We start from the raw sequence: 20,707 nt of genomic DNA, 5'->3' as shown, positions 1-20,707 counted from the left end.
TACTTTATTCTATTCTTCTTCAATATACTTTATTCTACTCTACTCTACTTCAATATACTTTATTCTACTCTACTCTATAAAGTTGTAAATGTTTCCTCAGTACGTGTTTTGTTTTGAAGAGTCAAACCGGATGTTGTGTTGTTGTTTACGTCTCTGCTCGGTCCTCCCACTCTGTGGTCCGTGTGGTCGCTGCACTTCACGGTCTTTTTAGTTCCGGCTCTGTCAGAAGCGACTGCTGTTTCACGTGACGTCAGTTGGAAATGTCTGCAGAGAGTGAAGCTGTGTTCAGGTACAAACTTATCTCTGTGACTTCACGAGCTTCACATCGTGTGGTATTGACTTTTTGAGATTAGGAGTTTGCTCCCTGTTGTTCACTCTGCTTGTAATTAAGTGTATTGACCATTGACAGGACAGGACACACAACTCACATGTATTCTGTGACCACATTTGTATTTATTTGTATAAGTTTGTCTTTTAAATCAGGTTCATTGGCAGATGACACATCATTTGAGGATTCTAGTGAAAGTAGTTCTAGTGAAAGTGAAAGTGAATATGTAAAAGTCAATGTGACAGGAAATGGTTTATTTCCCTCCATAAGCCTGGTAATAAATAATATACACAGTTATCTTTCTCTCTTCTTGTTCCACAGCATCGTCCCTGATGATGAGGAATCTGGAGAAAAGTTCAAGAAAAGTGACCAGGTTGCTTTTTACAGGTACATTCACTGTAACACTGAAACTATCAATACGTCAGAGCTGGGTGATTAAACAATATGAATAATTATCTTGTTATAATTATTGTGTATATATTGTTAAGAGTTTAATACACAACAGATCGACCTCAGATTTGTAAAATGTTTTGCTTTTTATTGTTTTTATACATTTGTAGTTGTAGGTCACGTGTGAGCTAAAGCTACAAATTAATAAAAACCACAAGTTTTGTTGCATCGTGATATTTATGCCTATTGTCACTTTTGAGGCGACAAATGCAGGGTCCGAACCTGCAGCACCGAGCCCTTCTGGACACCATGGTGCTCACAGAGAAGGGGGCACGATTTGAACTACTGGAGGCCGACACACAGGTCTGAACACTGATAACACTGAATTCACATTACAAAAGTTAGAACTGGTTGATGACAGAGAGTTCCACGTGTAACCGAAGCAGGATGTTAATAAAATGCCCCTTTGACTTTCATCAGCAGAGTTACAAAGATAAATATAATCCGAATCACTTAATTGATCCCCATGAAATGCTCTTTTATGCACATAATTATCTCTCATGTTGTCTTGTTATGATATAAATAAAGCACCGCTTTAAATTCTACATAAAATGAAATCTCTTGCTTTACTCTTTTCACAGACCAGACTGATTCTTTTGGTGTCACCCTGCAAAAATGACACTGTAAGAATTCTGATAGACGAACTCCAGCCCATTAAAGCACGTTACCGAGTTCAAGATGTGATAACTGGTGAACCACAGTGTGAACAGTAAGAGCCGCATCAGCACCACCCTTGTTATATAATATGTAGTTACACAAGCAGATCCACTCCAAGCTTTGTGTCTTTGTTGTGTTACACATGAGAAATGATTAATTGCTGAAATCATTCAGGTTTAATAGGAGCTTCTTCTAAACATCATTTATAATAATCGATATAATTGACGACCATATCATTTGACAGATTTTTCTAATCCTAATATGTGTGACTGCTGCAGCATTTCAACAGTGTTGTCCCTCGTCGTCCCGCAGGTTGAGAGTGAAGAGACAGACGAAGGACTGTGTTACCCTGACCTGGTCGTCAGGACGTTATCAGGCTCGCTTGTGGTCTTTTCCTTTTTATCTGGAGATCCTGTGCGAAGAGGAAGTGATGGTCACATTCAACTCTAGAAGAAAACTGTGGTTTGAGACGCTGCAGGATCGACCCAGGTGAGTTACAGGGACGAGTTGTGTTCTGGAAAACAAATGAATCAACACTGATCACTTTTCTTTGTGTTTTTTCTCCACATGGCCACATCTCAGTGAGGTGAGAGAATATTAATGCTTTTCAAACTCCAGTATCATGTCACTCCCACGAGAGGCTTCATCTTCTTTATAAATACCTCCTGTTCTTTTTCACTTTGACAGCTTCAAGAGGACGACTCAAGTTTATTGTGGAAAGAGACTTTCAAGCAGTTTGTGGACATCAAAGCTAATGGTTCGTGTCTGCGGTTAAATTCTTTAAAATCAAACCTGTCAGTAAATTATCCTGCAGCTAAATATGATTCAGTCTTATTTAGGATTAAATCTCATTTACTGAGCTTTTTGAGAATCCACTCCGCAGAATGTCTAACCCTCCATATCACCAAGACCCTGAATGCCACGACATTTTAAAACTGTAATTTTTGTGCATACAATAATAAATATATTCGTGTAGCATCTTTCATAGCTAATGTATAAACTACACTGTATGAAACATGGTAAATATAAAAGTTGATGAAAATGGTTGATGAGCCAAAGAAGAACCCGTGAACTTCTGGAGCAGATTTGTTTAAATTCATTATCACTTTCTTTAACATCATGAGATAAGATGTTGTGCGTGTCCAGGCCCGAGCAGCATTGGGGCGGACCTCTGTCTTCACGGGTTCAGTCACGTGTACGGTCTTCCAGAACATGCCGACAGCCTGCAGCTCAGAGACACCAGGTACACACAGCAGCTAAACAGTGATTCATAGTTTCATCTCACTAGTTTTCAGCTTTACACATACATTCACAATTCTAGTTTAAAAAAAAAAGTGTTTAATTTCACAGAGATGATGAACCTTACCGGCTCTATAACTTGGATGTGTTCGCCTATGACCTGTACAGTCGCTTTGGCCTGTACGGGTCCGTGCCGCTGCTGGTGGCCCACAAACTGGACAGGACCCTGGGTGTGTTTTGGCAAAATGCATCTGAGACGTTTGTGAACATACGATACAGTCCCAGTGACCAGCAGGTAAACCGTGGTCACAGTGCTGTCGTCATACAGTGTCTGTCTGCCTCTTGAAATAATTCTATCATCCTCTTGCTCATAATAACAATTGGACGCAGGATTATTAGAATAAATAATTACAGAAACCATCAATCCAAACGATCTGGCCTCACTCGTCATTTCGTCCATCTGTTTATAAAGTCTATTTTCATTTCCACCTGATTGCCCCCTGTACCTCACCAGGATGAACAAGTGCCCCTGATACAGAGGAGGTGGAGGGAGCCTCAGACTGACGTCCACTGGCTGTCGGAGAGCGGCGTGATCGACTGTGTGGTTCTGCTCGGGCCCAGTCCACAGCAGCTCTTCAGCCAGTACGCTCAGCTGACAGGTGAGTTTTATGCTATTTATTTGTGTATAAAAGGAAAGAATGAACTTTCATGGAACTTCTTCTCTCACAAAGTAAATTAAAACAATCTCAGACGGATAGTTTTTAATTTCACACGTCCAGATCCTGCGTGATGTTGAACTCTACTTCCTGACCATTTCTCTCCCCCGTCTGTCAGGGTATCAAACCCTTCCCCCTCTGTTTGCCCTCGGGTACCACCAGAGCCGCTGGAACTATAAGGATGAAGCTGATGTGAGGGCTGTAGACTCTGGATTTGATCGTCACGACATCCCCTACGATGTCATGTGGCTGGACATCGACCACACGGACGGGAAACGTTACTTTACCTGGGACCCCGTTTGTTTTCCTGAACCTGCCCGTCTGCAGCTCCACCTCGAGAAGAAGAACCGGAAGGTGGGTTTCAGGTTGCACAGTTTGTAGAGCAGGTTTCTCCTTTCTTTTATGAGTGAATTCATTCTGGGTATTCACTGTGTGTATCTGTATGTTTTCTATAGCTGGTTGTTATAAGTGATCCCCACTTCAAAGCTGATCCTGATTGGTCACTGTACCGCGAGGCCAGGGATGGTGGACATTTTGTCAAGGACAGAGAGGGACAGCTCTATGTGGGCTCATGCTGGCCCGGTAAGCTTCCTCCGACATGAAGTTAAAAAACATAAATTCAATATTTTATAGTAGTTAACGTCTTTATACCCGTGGTAAGATTACATATCTTCTCTGTACTGTATTTTTGCTTTTTGATAACCATCCATATAAACATTTCTCATAGGTGAGTCCTGTTACCTTGATTTCAGCCGCCCAGACACTCGAGCATGGTACTCCAGATGCTTCGCCCTGGATAAGTACAAAGTAAGTGTATCAATTATCGATAATCCCCGAATCCATCCCGCTGATGTGTTCATGTCCGATGCAGGGATCAACGCCGTCTTTATTTCTGTGGAATGATATGAACGAACCGTCAGTGTTCAGTGGGCCGGAGCAGACCATGCCGAAGGACGCGGTGCATTATGGGGGCTGGGAACATCGGGAATTGCACAACCTGTATGGTTTTTACCAGGTGAGTGGCCTCATTTAGTTTATTTCTACACAGGTCAAACTCTAACATCTTCCTGATTTCTTTTGGGATGTTTCTTTCCTTTAAATCTGAAACCTTGACCCTGTGAGTAAAGAGAATGTTTCCTCTTTTCATTCTCACTCCTCACCCTGAACGTCTGTATGTAACTTTGGTGAGTGGGTTCAGCTATTCTGGTTCAGGAAGCTGAGGATCATGGGTAATATCCACCGTTCCGTTGTGCAGCTGCGTGAGCTCTGTTAAAGACCCGATAGGTTTTGTTTTTTCTCTACAGTCCCGTGTCACCATACGCTCTCGAATCTCGTTTTTCTATCCAATTTGTTGACGTGTTTCCAAACTGAGTCCCTGAGGCAGTCGTGCACAATCGCAGCTTCTCGTCTCCGGGGTCACTTCACGAGACGACTTGTGTTTGGTTCACAGCACATGGCCACAGTGGACGGTCTGATAACTCGCTCCGGGGGCTCAGAGAGACCTTTTGTCCTGTCGCGCTCCTTCTTCGCTGGGTCACAGAGACTTGGTGAGTTCTTTAAAATGGACAAATGTATATTCCTGCATTCATGGTTTTATCCTTTGCTGTTTTTTCTAATTTATCGTCACTTTACTTTCTTTGTACAGGTGCAGTGTGGACGGGTGATAACGTTGCCACTTGGGAGTATCTGAAGATCTCAATCCCAATGCTGTTGTCTCTCAGTGTGACAGGCGTCGGTTTTTGCGGAGGTGGGAGGAGTCGTTTAACTTAAAACTAGTCAATCAGCTTAAAGTACAGGAATGACCTGCGCTCTTTGCAATGAGCTGCTTTTATGCTATTTTACTTTCATGCAACTGCTGAATCTCACATTTTAAATCGCTGATCTCCTTTGTCCTCTGTGCTTTAGCTGATGTTGGTGGGTTTTTCAAGGATCCAGATCCAGAGTTGCTGGTGCGCTGGTACCAGGCCGCCGCCCTGCAGCCGTTTTTCCGTGGTCACTCTGCTTGTGTGAGCAAGCGTCGGGAGCCTTGGCTGTTTGGAGAGGAGGTCACCGCTGCGATCCGCACGGTGATCCGACAGAGGTACCAACTCCGACACGACACAGTCCATCAGTCACTCTGGTTTTCCAGTGATCAGATTGTTCAGTAGTACGGACGTTGATCTATTGTCATGAACCTAACCTGCTGTGACAAGTGTCTGGTGTGCTCAGGTATCAGCTGCTGCCCTACTGGTACACTCTGTTCCACCGGGCTCACACCTCTGGTCTGCCTCCGATCAGGTGAGTGTCGCTGTCGTCTGCTGGTCAGTTGATGCACTCGCGTCACATCAACGCTGATTTTGTTTGTTTCATACAGACCGCTGTGGGTGGAGTTCCCCAGAGAACGAAGCACCTTCAGTGTGGACAACCAGCATATGATAGGTGATCATTTCACTTGATTACACATTGTGTCCTGCAATCATTGGATTTGTGTTGTTCGGAGTTTAACCATCTCTGATTTCACGCAGGAGGAGCCCTGCTGGCGTGTCCCGTCACTGATCCTGGTGTTCAGGAAGTCAAAGTGTTACTTCCTGGATCTGATGAGGTAAACAAACCCCCGGGCAACATACAGAAATATTCCCATCAGACCTCAGAGGGGATTTTACATGAAGGTTTGGTTTTGTTTCAGATCTGGTTTGATGTCCAATCTGCAGAGATGCACAAAGGAGGCGGGACTCTGAGTCTTCCTGTCACCCTGGACACAGTTAGTACCATGATCCAAACAGTAGAGGGGGCTATAACATGGACGGGACTGACAGAAGTTTTCATATTCATTCTTTTTTATACTATTATCAAAAGTAGTTTCATTTGTTTTAATACCTTTTCTGAATCATCCATTCATTCAAGCTTTATTTTAACTCAGGCAAACATTAAGGTGGAGACCTCATCTACAATTTATCCTGTTTGATTATTTGCGATGACATATTATGGAGGAGAGTTGTTTCTTCTGTCCAGGTTCCTGTGTTCCAGCGTGGCGGCTCGGTGATCTGCAGGTCAGCAGGAAGTAGCCACTGCTCAGCTGATCTCCAGCTGCTCCCGCTCTCCATCACTGTGGCTCTGGACCCTCAGGTAAGAATCAGAGGAGAAGCCAAAAAAGTAACCAATGTAGAATCCAATGGAATAATTTTACTGATTCCATTTTGTAATAAGAAATGGAGAAAGTCAGCTGGTTATTGTCTTGATTTATCTTTTTCTCATACACGGGTGCAGCTGCTGAAATGTTTTTACCTGCGTTTTCACTAAAGCAATGAAGGCCGGACATTTTCCTGAAATGTTCCAGTGGGGCTGTACATGAGAAGGAGAATGTCTGCGTCAGTTGCTCCGTTAAAATGTCTGGAATTTGTCAGAGTGAGCTGATGTGAGAATACAGCAGGAAAACTATAACCCAATACAAATATATCTCAGGATGTCTAAAAACTACTTGAATGAACTCAGGATTTATTATTTATTTGCTCCGACTTCTGACATTTGTGTAATTAAATTAGTAAAGTTCAGGCTGCGGCCCCTCCTCTCCGCAGGGGGCTGCTGATGGGGAGCTGTACCTGGACGACGGCCACTCTTTCAACTACCTCCACAGAAAGGCCTTCTGTCTGCGCAGGTTTAACATGCTGTCAGGCCGGCTGCTCTGCCGGTGAGTCACACTCCCTCCTCCTGAACATCAGAGGGACACAGTTTTAGACCGCGTGGAACAGTGGCTCTCATGAGCACTGTGTCTGTGGAATATCTTCAAATCTGGACAAACCTTTATTAAAAAGATTGGATTTTGGTGGTCAGAGGTCGCCACGACGTGACATCTCATTCGTATGTCGTCAACATCTGGCACAAACCTTTTTCTTGGACTCAAGATCAGACTCACTAGACACGTTTTTGTCAAACTCAAAAATTCATACACGAATGTAGAAAATACACTGAGTACGGTTTATTAAACTCCTTCTAAGTCTTCTGACCTCTGCTTCTCTCAGTGCCGCCAGTGAAGAAGGAGCATTCGACTGTGATACTGTCGTACACTCCGTCACCATCCTGGGCATGAAGAGCAAACCGTCCGCCGTGACTGTGCACCAGTCAGGTGAGGATCTCTGGGAATTCACACCGTGCAGGTTCAGGATGATGATGAGAATTAAAAACAGCCTGAGAGAAGGTCACACGGAACATTGACAGTGTCCGTTTAGGTAAAGGTTCAAAGAATGAAGTCTGGTTAAATCAGGGAACGCGGTATGATACAGGTGCATTTCAAGGTGCATTAAAGACGCTAAAACTGTTTTAAACATTTTATATCTTGGAGGACAAAGAGACATCATCATGTGTCTCATTCACCGTTTTCCTTCTATTGTTCAAATATATAATATATATATTATAGATTTATTTGGTTCATTAAAATTATAAAAAGCAGCTTCTTAAGTGTGAAAGAGAATAAATCCATGTTTTGATCACCAGGTTCCGAGGACACCTCTGCTGAGTTTCAGTACATGGAGACCTGCTGCAGACTGACAGTGAGCAGCCTGAGCCTCAGAGTGGTGACGGACTGGGAGATTCAGATACTGTAGGTTCTCTGTGCTCGTGTCCGTCGCCTGGATGTGTTTGTTGCAGACAGGAGAGGCGAGGAGGAGGAGGAGGAGGACATCAAAATACATTTAAACTGCTTCAAAGTGGGTTCAAATGTTCAGTTGGGGTCAAAGGCGAAGTGATTCCAGTGGTCAAAAGGTCAAAGTTCACGGTGAGCTCATATGAGAGGAAAGAAAATGCATGTCGACTGAAACTGCACCGGTTGATGGAAGCAAACGACCGTAGAGCAGGAACTGTCTCTTTTTATACACTTTACTCCTGTTTATTAAGAACTGCACCTTCAATAGAACATTTTATATATTTCATTATTCTTTCCTAATTATATTTTAGTTTGTAATGTTGAGAAAAAGTGAATGAGAGTGAAGCCGTGGTGAAAGTTTATTTTACTTGAAGAAAAAAACTGTAATATTCACGATCAGGAGTTTCATGTTTTGGAGCAATGTTGTGAAAGTTTCCTCAATAAACGATGTTCAGTTTCAAATGTCGCTCGCTGCAGCAGACTCCTTTGTTTTAAACATGTCGTCATGGTTTCACTATATTGTGTTGCGTGACCTGACATCTTCCTGGAGCAGATGTTTGCTGAGCGACACAAAATATGACAATAGAACGGGAAACGCTGGAATAAGCTTAATTCCTTCATGAGACTTTACAAGGAAATTGCAGCGTGAAAGAATCACTGTAGGAGGATTTTATTTTTATACTGATGATGAGTCTGAAATAAAACTAAAGAGCCAGTGCAGCATGTGCTTGTACAAATATTTGTTCACCGGGAATGATGGCGTTTGATTTGGAACAAGAGTTATCACAAAGGAGAATGTCGTTTTTGTTTTACAGGAAGAAGATAAGAAAATATATGGTGATAGAAGAGATGGAGAATTTAATACATGATGAGGAATAAAATACAAATGAGCTCTAAGATGATTTTTATCATCCTCTGGCTGGAGGCCTCACGTTTTAATTTGTACATATATATTATATTATATTTAACCCTTATGTCCATAAATTGGACTCAAAGATGAATTTATTTTAGTGGTGGAAGGTCAAAGGTCACGTTGACCTCACTAACTTATGACAAAATGTCACATAAATGTCTTTATAGGATGAAACGATGAAGGTCAAAGGTCAGCGTCACTGTCACATCCTAATATTCTGTAATAACACTCTTTAACGTTTGGTTATTTCACAACACAGCAACAGAGGGAGATGAAGGGACCAGATGTTCTTGCCTGGTTGGATGAGATGCACAAGACTTTGACTGTAGTAAAATATGTGCACTGATTTGGATTCTTTGAGATTAGTAAATGTTTACTGGTTGATTCTGGGCGGAAATGTTTCATATCACAAATGATGTATTCTGTGATTCTTCTGCCAGGATTTCATTCGTAAGGTAACTTGTCATTTGAACACATTAAACACGCTGGCAGTGGATTTGTTGTCGTCTCCAAAACATCACACTGAAGTTGCTTTTTTCCGACTGGTGCTAAAAATGGATGATACTCCTCTTCGTGGCAGTCGCCTGCTCTGGTTATGCTGAGACTGCTCAATGCTGAGCTCCATTGAGAATAGGTTTAAAGGGGTTGAATGCCTTCTGCTGAGGCAAGTTATCTACCCACCACTCTTTACATGCCCTCTGGCGCGGCCCACTGGCCTTTGTGTCACCCAACAATGATGGCACCGCAGCACCACGGCCAGGGAGGAGATCATTGTCCGGTGTGGCCAATGGGAACGCGACAAATAGACGTTTATGTGATGTGTGAGTTTCTGTGCATGTGTATGTGCAAAGGTGAATGCATGTGGAGTGAATGTCCCTTTTGCATCTGCTCTGTGACGAAGGGAAGGGGGACGTCACACGCAGAGAGAGCCAATCAGACATTAGCTGTTTGGATTTATGCCAGGGTTTTTAGGCTTGTAAGACTTTAGTACTTGTGGCAAAAGTTTTTTTTTTGAAAGAAAAAGCCAACTGAGACGAGATGCCCTACACACCGTCTGGCTTTTTCTGCGACCGGCTGATCCGGGAACGAGAGAGGAGGGACGGGGAAGGGTCTCTGAACAAGCCGCTCCGCTTCAACGGCCAGGACTTCAGCGTCCTGAGACAGGAGTGCGTTCAGAGGAAGAACCCGTTCGAGGATGAGTCTTTCCCGGCCACCGTGGAGTCTCTGGGCTTCAAAGAGCTCGGACACAAGTCCAACAAGGTCAAGAACATCGTCTGGAAGAGGCCCAAGGTAGGAGTGGGGGGGGGTTCCACCAGGTTGGCCCATGGAAGAGGCTCATTGATGGCAAAGTTTAATAAAGATGGGAAGGATCACATGTGGGAGGTGGGGCGTTATTTTTTAAATTCACAGCAGCATCAATCCTGCATGGACACTGTTTCCTTCCGTCTTCATATCAGGGATTATTTTAACTTCACCTGGAGATGAAGAGCTGATGAAAATCCCCCCATCCCTGCACGGACAGATTGGATTAAGTGAACCAGTTGCAACAGATTTGTGCATCTGTTTCCTCTTCTCTGGCTTCATGGTTCAAATGTAATGGATGTTTTATTACAAATTAAAAGACGGCTGTAATCGCAGGTTCCTCTCTGAGAGTTTTACAATCTGTTCACTGACTTAATTGCTGATCCGAGATTGATCCTTGACTCCTCTGTGTGTTTATTGTCTGCAGGAAATCTGCGAGAACCCTCAGTTCATTGTCGGAGGAGCCAGTAGGACGGACATCTGCCAGGGGGATCTGGGTAATCACTTGTTTCCTTCATTTTGTGAAGTGGATGTTTTTGGATCAGTGGATTTTAAGATCGACCCAAAGGTTTAAAATGTTTGAATTAAAAACAAATTTAACCCGATCACTAGAATTACTGGAGCAAGGCCTGAAGAAAGAAAGGGGAGTTAGGAAAATCCTTTATGACTGAAACACAGAAAGAGCTTTTGAGAGAAAACTAACTCTGCGTGGACAGACAAGGACGGAGCCGAATGATCATCGCGTATTCAACATTCAGTCCGTCTGTATTCAGGAAGCTCGGGGGATAACAGGGGAGCAAATATCCCCTCAATCCCCCCCGCACACGGCCTCCCGGCCTGCAGCGGCCTCCCCATATTGTGCTCGCTCTTTTGGAAGGGAATCCAACCAGCAGCACTTCTCATTGTTGTCCAGTTCAGTCTGCAAATAAAGGGGGACCAAAGGGACAAAGGTCCTGGCAGACGCTGTTAACCGGTCCCCGTTGAAAAACTTACATTGTTCCCAGTGGCCGCTGACGCTCTGTCACACACCTGGACAATCAGAAAACTGAGCACGTCAGCGCTCAGCGGAGGTCGTTTCCTCCAGCACAACAAAACACAGCCTCCGAGACGCTCTTTACTTTTTCATCAAGTGAAATCACACGGCAGCTGTTTTCTTGTGGAGACATAGATACAAGTTCGTATCAGTGCAGACACTTCACGTCTTGATCTTCTCCCACATTTTGAAACCCCCTCCCCCCCCGCTGTGGTTGAAATTGTTTTCAGTTGTTTCATGATTTTCTGTGTCCAGGTGACTGCTGGTTGTTGGCCGCCATCGCCTGTCTCACCCTAAACGAGAAGCTCCTCTATCGTGTTGTTCCCCAGGAGCAAAGCTTCTCTGAAGGCTACGCCGGCATCTTCCACTTCCAGGTCAGGAAACTTCCATCTGTCCCAGCAGAGATTCAGTCCACGTTTCATCACCTCAAGTGTTGACAGTTGTTGTTTGTTTTTCTGTCCTTTAGTTCTGGCGCTATGGCGACTGGGTCGATGTCGTCATTGACGACCGCATCCCAACTTTCAACAACCAGCTGGTCTTCACCAAGTCGGCCGAGAGGAACGAGTTCTGGAGCGCGCTGCTGGAGAAGGCCTACGCCAAGTGAGCGAGCAGAATATAGTTTGACTAGAGAGAGAGAGAGAGAGAGGTTCTGGATAAACCGATTTATGGGTTGGGCAATAATATAATAAAGATAATATGTGATTGCAGATATGAAGATTTGAATTTTGCATATATTAATATTTTACGAAAGATATGAGTTTATTACTTAATCGTTTGTATGGTTTATGGTTAAACTGTAAAATGGAAGGCTTCCATCACTACGCTGTACCCAGATGATTCTTCACTTTAGTGTCTAAATGAATTAGGAATGAAATGTGACCTCTGGACTCTTCCCTGTCCAGACTTCACGGCTCCTACGAGGCCCTGAAGGGTGGAAACACCACCGAGGCCATGGAGGACTTCACCGGTGGAGTCACTGAGTTCTACGAGATGAAGGAAGCTCCTAAAGAGCTCTACAAGATCATGAAGAAGGCTCTGGAGAGAGGCTCCCTGATGGGCTGCTCCATCGATGTGAGTCTCAAATCTTTATCTCACTTGAGGAGTTAGAAGTATTTTAGAAGTAGAACTCTTTAAAAATCTTTGGGAATTCTTTTTGATGTCACTATTTTCTGTTTTGTTGTATTTCTGTGTATAATTCTGGATGTATTTGTGGTATTGGTGTATTTTCCTTGTGTTAATGTTATATTTTATTATATTTATATATTTTGTTTTCCCTTCAGTCCCTGGTTCCTGCTCGCTTCGAGACTCGGACTGTGACGGGTCTTGTGAAGGGTCACGCCTACTCTGTGACGGCGGTGGAGGAGGTAAAACAGACAGGATTGTGGGTAGTTTGTTATTGAACAGGACAATGTCTCATTCCGAGGTCACGGTTCATGAATGTGTCCAGAACTTTAACACAAGCAGAGACAATATGAGTGGACGTGAGTTTAAAGGTGAAACCGTGTGTTTCCCTTCAGTGTAAATCGACTCAGCACAAGGACTCTAAAGTTCGTCTGGTGCGTCTCAGGAACCCATGGGGTCAAGTGGAGTGGAACGGCCCCTGGAGTGACAAGTACGGCCCTTTTAACCATCTTTACCCATAATCCTTTATTCTCAGTCTCCACTGGAGCTGGACTCTGACGATGGTTCACTTGTTATATCTTTTTGAACGATTACAACATTGAACTTGGATTTATTTTCTTCTCTTCAGCTCTAAGGAGTGGGCCACGCTGTCTAAGACTGAAAAGGAGAAGCTGCAGCACCAGAGCGCCGAGGACGGAGAGTTCTGGTGAGCGGCTCGTTTTTATTTTTTTTTTATTCCTAGGGCAGATCCAATTTGAATTGGCCCCTGGAGAACCCCTGTTCACTAATGTGGCCCCATCATGGCCCCCGATTTAGAAAAACTCAAGCTCCACTGTATTCCTGTTGTGAAATGAGGATTCCAGAAATGCTCTTATGTTTTTGCAGATTTTTTTTTATTCAAGAGTAAATCCAGTGAATAGGAAAATAAAAAAAGTTACATAAAGAGACTTATTTTACAACCAGCATTTAATCAGCCACTCAGGTGTGTGTTGCTCACATTTAAACGGCAGCTTTTCTGAGATTTTATCCGCGTGTCCGTCCCGTCCTGATGGTTCCTCTTTCCGTTCCAGGATGTCATTCGAGGATTTCAAGAAGAACTACACCAAGATTGAGATCTGCAACCTCACCCCTGATGCCCTGGAGGACGATAAGATCCACAAGTGGACGGTTTCTGTGAACGAGGGCCGCTGGGTGAGAGGCTGCTCCGCCGGAGGCTGCAGGAACTATCCAGGTAAAACTACTGAAAATGAAAATAATTGAAAGGTTTACTGCTTTCAGCGAGATGCATACCTTCACAAAGAGTAGAGCAGGGTAATGATTGCATACTTTAAAATTTAGAGTGTGCGATCAGGTCTGAAACAGTGTTAATGCTCCAGGATGATATAAATCCCTCGCTCTCTGTGCTGCAGACACTTTCTGGACCAACCCTCAGTACCGCCTGCGTCTGCTGGAGGAGGACGACGATCCCGAGGACAACGAGGTGAGCTGCACCTTCGTGGTGGCTCTGATGCAGAAGAACAGGCGGAAAGAGCGCAAGATGGGCGCCAACCTCTTCACCATCGGATTCGCTATTTATGAGGTGTCCGGGTTTAGTTACTTTTCAGACCTTGTTTTTCATACTTTTGTATTTTGTTGAAATTTGTAAAAAAACACTATATCTCACTTTGTTAAAAGTAAAGTAATGCAACATTCCTGGATCTGCACAGAAATTGAATGCCCTCTTTTCCAGTAGTTTTTGCATAATCTTATTCACAATCATAAAAACAATCATAAAAAATGTGCAGGTGTAAAAAAGTGACTATTTAATGAGGATTAATATAAATTGACCCATAGGAATAATACGTTTTTGTTTGGTTTGGATTAGTATCTTCTAACAAAGCTCTGACGTTCTCTCCGTCTCTTTGCAGGTGCCAAAGGAGGTAAGGAAGGTGGAAACTAAACTGAGCAGCTGCCAGCAAGTTCCTTACACCCCCCCACTGTTTGTTTTCACATCCATGTTCACAGTTTTTAAAATTTAAGCACCATGAGGGAATTCTTGTTCTATGTATCTGTAGTTTTTTTAAATTTAATTATATATATGAGGGTTGAATCTGTTTCTATCCATCTCTATCCATCCTGACTCCCTCCTTCCAGATGCATGGGAACAAGCAGCACATGCAGAAAGACTTCTTCCTCTTCAACTCCTCCAAGGCCCGCTGCAAGTCCTACATCAACCTGCGCGAGGTGACCCAGCGCTTCCGCCTGAGCCCCGGGGAGTACGTCATCGTGCCCTCCACGTACGAGCCGCACCAGGAGGGGGAGTTCATCCTGCGAGTCTTCTCCGAGAAGAAGAACACCTCAGAGTGAGTGGGTGAGGGCGAGCAGGGAGGCTGCAGGGGGGAGGCTGGGCGGCCTGAGTGGGTACATAGTGTGGAGACAGATAGATGTGTTTGTTAGAAGATGCTAATTTTATTCCACTGATGTTCATCCTATGTTTAAAAGCAGGGCTGGGTATTGAAGTACTTCATTTAGGAGAATCATATTGGTTCATGGTACTTATAGATATTTTTTATCTATTTTCCCTCAGGAAATAAACTGAAAACCGGTTATTTTCATCATCTCTGTGACACACTCCACACTCAGAACTCAGATATTATAAAAGTTCGATTCTAATTTCAAGAAGTTGGAGCCAGCAAATATCACCAATTAATTATATGGAGATCAGCAAAAATTGATTAATTGATAGATGATGTTTCAATTCTTCAGATGAAGAGAAGTCTCCTTTAAAAAAAACACGTTTAAATTCACTCACCATATTCCACAAACCCAAATACCGGTTCCCTAAACGTCCCTGTGTCTAATTAATCCAGGAACTGTTCCCTGAGAAATCAGAATGTCAAAGAATGTTTAAAGAAAGTGGTTCTGCACCGGTAACGCGTCCAGTAGTATTTGCGTTATATTATAAATATACACTTAACGTCCTCAGTGGAAGTCAGAATACCCGGCCCTGCTTGTTCTTGTTGAGAGCAGCAGGCGGTCAGAGTTAGATTAACAGTGATGTGTCATCTGTGTGCATTAGTTTGTGTTATTTGTTGAATGAGGGGTGGGCTATTTTTGTCGGGGGGGGGGGGCTGTTTGGTGGGTGGGACTCAAACCACCAAGAACAAACCATGTTAACGGCAATTTGATTTGTAGAGCTGGAAGAAACCGGCCCCAGTTCGAAGCTGTTATGGAATCTTTTTTAGGACAAGCGACTTCAGATTTGGGCACGATCCGGTAAACTTTCAAAATATTCAGTGCTGCATACCCCAGCCTCGACAAACATCCACCCCCCCCACCCCCCTGCTGCCCCTGACAACAGGAGGACCAGACAGAGCCGGGCCCCTGCACTCTGATGGACCGAGACCCGGCTGTGAATCAGGCTGTGATGGATGTGCGCAGCCAAACAGATTCCCCAACATGTTTTTTTTTTTTTTTTTTTTTTTTTAGAAACATGGGTCATTTCTATTTGAAATAAATCAGTGTTATTAACATTAGTTTTTAACCTCCTTGTATTTCAGATCAGATACTTAATTAATTGACAGCCTCCTATTGCTGTAGAGTTGACGTTAAATCCTATTCGACTCAAATTTGTAAAAGCAGGAGACGACGACTACTACGACCCTTAATGAGACAAATCAAGAGAACGTGTTGCCACTGGAGGAGGCACCAGGTGGCGCTAAACTAACGCATTTTATTCACAGCTTATTTATTACAATCACTTTTGCTCTTTTTTTGTCCAATGTGAGTATGTGACGAGATGTTTCTGCAGCTCAGGATCTAAGAGTTTATTTAATGTGTGGTAAGAATGAGATGATTTGTAGATCTGTGTTCGTAGGTAACATTATTGTACAGGCTTATGGTCCAGATGAGATGTTGTTGTCACCATGGTGACTGCTGTTTGTTGGTCTTCATCCAGGGAGATAGAGAACAGGATCGAGGCTGACCATCCAGTGGTGAGTCATGGTATTTGAAAGTCTCTCAATTCTCCTCTAGCTCTTTGGGAAACAAAGTCGTACACTAAAAATATATATATATATATATAAAAGATTCCCTCAGTATGTTCATCAACATGATCTCCACGTGTTCTTCCCTTCTCGTCTCATTTCTCTCTCTCTCTGCTCTGCGGCTCCACGACGCCTCAGCCGGCACCGGCCTCGGCGGGGGAGGAGAGCGAGGAGGATCAGCAGTTCCGGACTATTTTTCAGGAGATAGCTGGAGATGTGAGTGCAGGATCCGGAGCCGCAGCAAAATGTGATGGGTTCTTCCCTGATCTATTCTGCATCCTTCCACCAAGTTTTGTGGTATTCTGTCCAGTAGTTTTTATATAATGTTGTTCACAGACAAACTAACCAGCACAGATGGAAACAGAACCTTGGTGGAAGTAAAGTTTCAAAGTGTAGAAAACTAATCAATCGTTCTTTCCAGCAGCTGTTTATTTCAATGTTGGTTTGTTTGAGTGACATGAAGTGTTTGAAAACTCTACCTCTGTTTCCTCTTCCTTTGTTTCCTCTTCCGCTGTTTTCCTCTTCCTCTGTTACCTCTTCCTCTGTTTGTTCTTCCTGTTTGTTCTTATTCTGTTTCCTCTTCCTCTGTTTCTTCTTCCTGTTTGTTCTTCCTCTGTTTCCTCTTCCTCTGTTTTCTTCTTCCTCTGTTTCCTCTTCCTCTGTTTTCTTCTTCCTCTGTTTCCTCTTCCTCTGTTTCCTCTTCCTCTGTTTCCTCTTCCTCTGTTTGTTCTTCCTGTTTCCTCTTCCTCTCTTTCTTCTTCCTGTTTGTTCTTCCTCTGTTTCTTCTTCCTCTGTTTCTTCTTCCTCTGTTTCCTCTTCCTCTGTTTCCTCTTCCTCTGTCTCAGGACATGGAAATAACAGCCAACGAACTGAAAAACGTTCTCAACAGAGTGATCACTAAACGTGAGTCTGATCAAAACAAACACATCATGATGTCACAGTTTAGTTCAACCAACCTATAAACAATCGTTTGTCTTACCCCCCCCCCCCCCCCCCCCCCCCTCTCTCTCTCTCTCTCTCTCTCTCTCTCTCTCCAGATAAGGACCTGAACACGGAGGGCTTCAGTCTGGAGAGCTGCAGGAGCATGATTGCTCTGATGGACGTATCCTTTGTATCGAGTGCATCGGGCTGTGTTGTCTGTGAGAGGCACAACCTGCCGAGACCCTCAGTGTGGGTCTGTGACTGACGCTCGCAGGGCCGAGGCTCCGTCCGTTTTACCTCGAGAGAAAACCCGAGAACACAACTCGTAAAAACGTTCACGATCCACCCCGACACAGTAAAGTCAACAAAAAAACACAACCTGACCTCTTTATGTGGGATGTTTTCTGAGACACTTGAACGACGGACGCTCTTGACGACGTCACGTGATGTTGGTCTTAACTGCGTCTGCTCAGATGGACGGGACCGGGAGACTCAACCTGCAGGAGTTCAGACATCTGTGGAATAAGATCAAGCAGTGGCAGGTGGGGACGCACATTCAAGAACGTCACAGTCACATGCTGCTGAGTTTCATCATTTAAAAACAGCAGCAGCTCTTAAGGGGATTATGGGTAATATCCAGTGATCAGCTGTGTTTCTGGTCACCACATTGATAGACTGTTTCTTAATTGCTGCAGAGGGCGCTGTTGTGAACGTTACACAGTGTTGCTTTAAAAAACGACGTGGAGCCGAAGGTAAACGTTGATCTACGTCAAATTCACTCATCGTCTCTTTCAGGGAATCTTCAAACATTACAACGCTGATCAGTCCGGCAGCATCAACAGCTACGAGATGAGGAACGCCGTCAACGACGCAGGTGAATAACACGCACAGAGAAATCTTAAAGGGTCGGTTCATCCAAATCACAAAGACTTTGAGTTTTATTTACCCAGCTGAGCTTTGTTCCACAAACCGAACGAGTGTGAAGGAGATTTGATTTGAATTGAAAAACGATATTCTGAAAACACAAATCTTTTTCTGACGAGGGTGAACTGAGCCTTTGAAACTGTTTATGATGAAAATATATAATAAAAAAATGTATTTACACTCGAAAAATACCATCAAAGTTTTTCTAAAAACTGATTCAGATGTTAAATAATTTGATTAAAGCTGCTGAAAGTAAAGATTTTTGATGCCTCACATTTTTACCCAGATATTCTTGTTTGCCAGTCAAATCCTCCTTTAGGAAATATTAACTTTAAAAGCAGAGGAGGTTCATCAGTGCTGGACGCTGCTTTATTATCATCACTATTAGATATTGATGACGTGTCCATTCTGTGAGATCTTCTGATGTGTTGTGAGCTGTTGTGTTTGACGACAGTAGCAATGATTGAGTCTGTTGCTGCACATGAACCTACAGCTTGAACTCACCCTCTGAATCTTCTTGTCACTGTACAGTCATGTGTCTTGTGTCCCGCTCAGGCTTCCGTCTCAACAACCAGCTGTACGACATCATCACCATGCGCTACGCCAACGAGAGCATGAACATCGACTTCGACAGCTTCATCAGCTGCCTGGTTCGGCTCGAAGCCATGTTCAGTAAGTCAGTGCCTCGTGCACACTGGGGAAAACTGTACTTTTTAAATTTCACACATTTTATTTTAGATTTCAGTGGAATATCAAAGTTTTTCAAATGTTTCATTTTAAATTTGTGTTTAAACTGATGCACGGGACTTTGTTGTGCTTCCTCAAGATGTCACATGTGTGTGTTTATTTCCTGGCGTTTAGTTTTAGGGCGCATTATCTTTGAATTGCACGTGAGCTGAATCACAGTTGCAGTGTGGTGGTGTTTCTCTGCAGGGGCGTTTCAGGCCTTTGACCAGGACGGAGATGGAACGATCAGACTCAGTGTGCTGGAGGTAAGACGAGAACTGAGCAACACTTTCAATCCACGTCGGGACACGTGTCTCCTGGAGGTTGACTGTGTGTCGATACGCCTCCTCACCACCTGGAGGAGCAGGAGCCATAAACAAACATTAAGAACACAGACATAAACATAAAACACAATTATGATCCCGCAGTATAAAAACCATAAGAACAAAGGCAAAACTACAACTCAACTTCTCAAGCCCCATGTCTAATTTGAGTTTATGTGTTTTTACGATGTTATTGTAAATGTTAAACTTACTTTACTTCGTTTTGCTGCGACAGGACTTCCCTGCAAACGTTATGCTTGTAATATCGTTGAGATAATAATGTTAAAGTAAGAACGTTGAACTTAAATTGTAAAGTTACATGGATATTTAATATGTAATTGTGAATCCATTTCATTCCGCCTGCACTACTGTCGTACGTAAAATGACCATATCGTCTGAATTGATTTTAAATACATGTCACTGTGTGTTTTGTTTTGTGACGTGATGAATCTTTCCCTCTGTCCCTGCTCAGTGGCTCCAGTTGACCATGTACGCCTAGAAAGGCCCATCCTCTCCCAGGTGAGCTCCACTCCACACGAGGACCAGACCTGCCAGCCTTTACCTCAACATTCAGTGTTCCCCGACGGCCGTCAGCTCTCATCCAGCTCCCCTCCTCCTCCTCCTCCTCCTCCTCTCAGATCCTCTGCTCTCTCCTCTCCGACACTTCACCTTTTCCACTTCTCTCTCTCTCGACAGTAGGTCTCGGGCCTTTTCACATTGTCCTTTATCATCCAAATATCAGTCTCCTTTCTTTTCAAACTCACACTTACTTTGTACCGTACATTTCTCAGGCATCAAACACACACAACCTCCTTTTTTTCTGTCACGATACCTCACAGTGCCTCTGCTGGTGAAACATCTCTGTGCTGGTTCACTGTTCATCCCCTGTGTGATCAAACTGAGCAGCGCAGGCGTTTTTCTCTGGTGGACAATGAAGAAACTTGTGAATCACCCTGACACAACATTTCTATAAAAGATTTGTGGGCATCTCAAAACCGACATCACTCTGCCCTCACCCTGTTTTTCACTCACTTATTTTTGTCAATAAAATAAAACACCTGGACTTATCGTTGGCCTTGAGTAGCACGTTAGTACGTTTCACTGGTGCGACATCCTGGGTACGACCCCCCCCCCCCCTCCCCTCTCCCCTCCCACCCCTTTCAAAATGTCCAGTCCGCCAGTCGTTCAGCTCTGCATGTGGACGGATGAGACTCAAGAACGAGAACTGTGCAGCTGACAATTTGTTTTATTTTACAAGGTTCAAATATGGATTTGAAAGATTACGGCTACGGGGTTGGACTGCAGCTTTTTGTGGTTTTTATTATTAAGTATTAAGGCTTTGGTCTAATGAGTGTACTGCATTTTTAAACATCTTAATCTAATAAATAAATAAATGTGTAGTTGTTGGTT

General features: G+C 43.6%; 3 protein-coding genes across 4 annotated transcripts; all 3 read left to right on the top strand.

The window, feature by feature from the left end:
* The first annotated feature begins 123 nt into the window (after positions 1 to 123).
* On the top strand, positions 124 to 2,018 carry LOC138412196 (neutral alpha-glucosidase AB-like). The gene is made up of 5 exons (XM_069535396.1): positions 124 to 289; positions 650 to 715; positions 979 to 1,081; positions 1,360 to 1,487; positions 1,748 to 2,018. The coding sequence occupies exons 1-5, from the start codon at positions 261 to 263 to the stop codon at positions 1,926 to 1,928; spliced, it is 507 nt and encodes a 168-aa protein (XP_069391497.1). The 5' UTR covers positions 124 to 260; the 3' UTR covers positions 1,929 to 2,018.
* ganc (glucosidase, alpha; neutral C) lies at positions 2,010 to 8,474 on the top strand (the record flags this gene model as incomplete). Its single annotated transcript, XM_069535712.1, has 20 exons — positions 2,010 to 2,021; positions 2,123 to 2,192; positions 2,582 to 2,678; positions 2,786 to 2,969; positions 3,189 to 3,333; positions 3,509 to 3,744; positions 3,846 to 3,972; positions 4,118 to 4,197; positions 4,262 to 4,405; positions 4,841 to 4,937; positions 5,036 to 5,137; positions 5,296 to 5,470; positions 5,599 to 5,667; positions 5,744 to 5,808; positions 5,895 to 5,971; positions 6,056 to 6,130; positions 6,382 to 6,495; positions 6,945 to 7,057; positions 7,389 to 7,492; positions 7,861 to 8,474. Coding segments are annotated over 20 exons (2,196 nt in total), but the record flags the coding sequence as incomplete, so codon positions are not given.
* A 1,340-nt stretch (positions 8,475 to 9,814) lies between these two features.
* Positions 9,815 to 20,707, top strand: capn3a (calpain 3a, (p94)). Of its 2 annotated transcripts, none has more exons than XM_069535232.1 (21): positions 9,815 to 10,211; positions 10,651 to 10,720; positions 11,512 to 11,630; positions 11,723 to 11,856; positions 12,159 to 12,327; positions 12,537 to 12,620; positions 12,774 to 12,868; positions 13,007 to 13,084; positions 13,449 to 13,609; positions 13,788 to 13,957; positions 14,286 to 14,297; positions 14,512 to 14,720; positions 16,316 to 16,352; positions 16,542 to 16,619; positions 17,249 to 17,306; positions 17,441 to 17,505; positions 17,798 to 17,866; positions 18,120 to 18,198; positions 18,804 to 18,920; positions 19,182 to 19,240; positions 19,770 to 20,707. In XM_069535232.1, exons 1-21 carry the CDS (start codon positions 9,960 to 9,962, stop codon positions 19,794 to 19,796), a joined length of 2,142 nt encoding a protein of 713 aa, XP_069391333.1. In that variant the 5' UTR covers positions 9,815 to 9,959; the 3' UTR covers positions 19,797 to 20,707. The 2 variants fall into 2 exon arrangements, with proteins under 2 accessions (XP_069391333.1, XP_069391332.1); XM_069535231.1 differs by having other exon boundaries at positions 17,441 to 17,514.

Source organism: Paralichthys olivaceus, chromosome 12 (assembly GCF_024713975.1).
Source record: "Paralichthys olivaceus isolate ysfri-2021 chromosome 12, ASM2471397v2, whole genome shotgun sequence".
Classification (NCBI taxonomy): Eukaryota; Metazoa; Chordata; class Actinopteri; order Pleuronectiformes; family Paralichthyidae; genus Paralichthys; species Paralichthys olivaceus.
The sequence above is the reverse complement of the archived record's forward strand: the minus strand, read 5'-3'. Positions and strand labels throughout refer to the sequence as shown.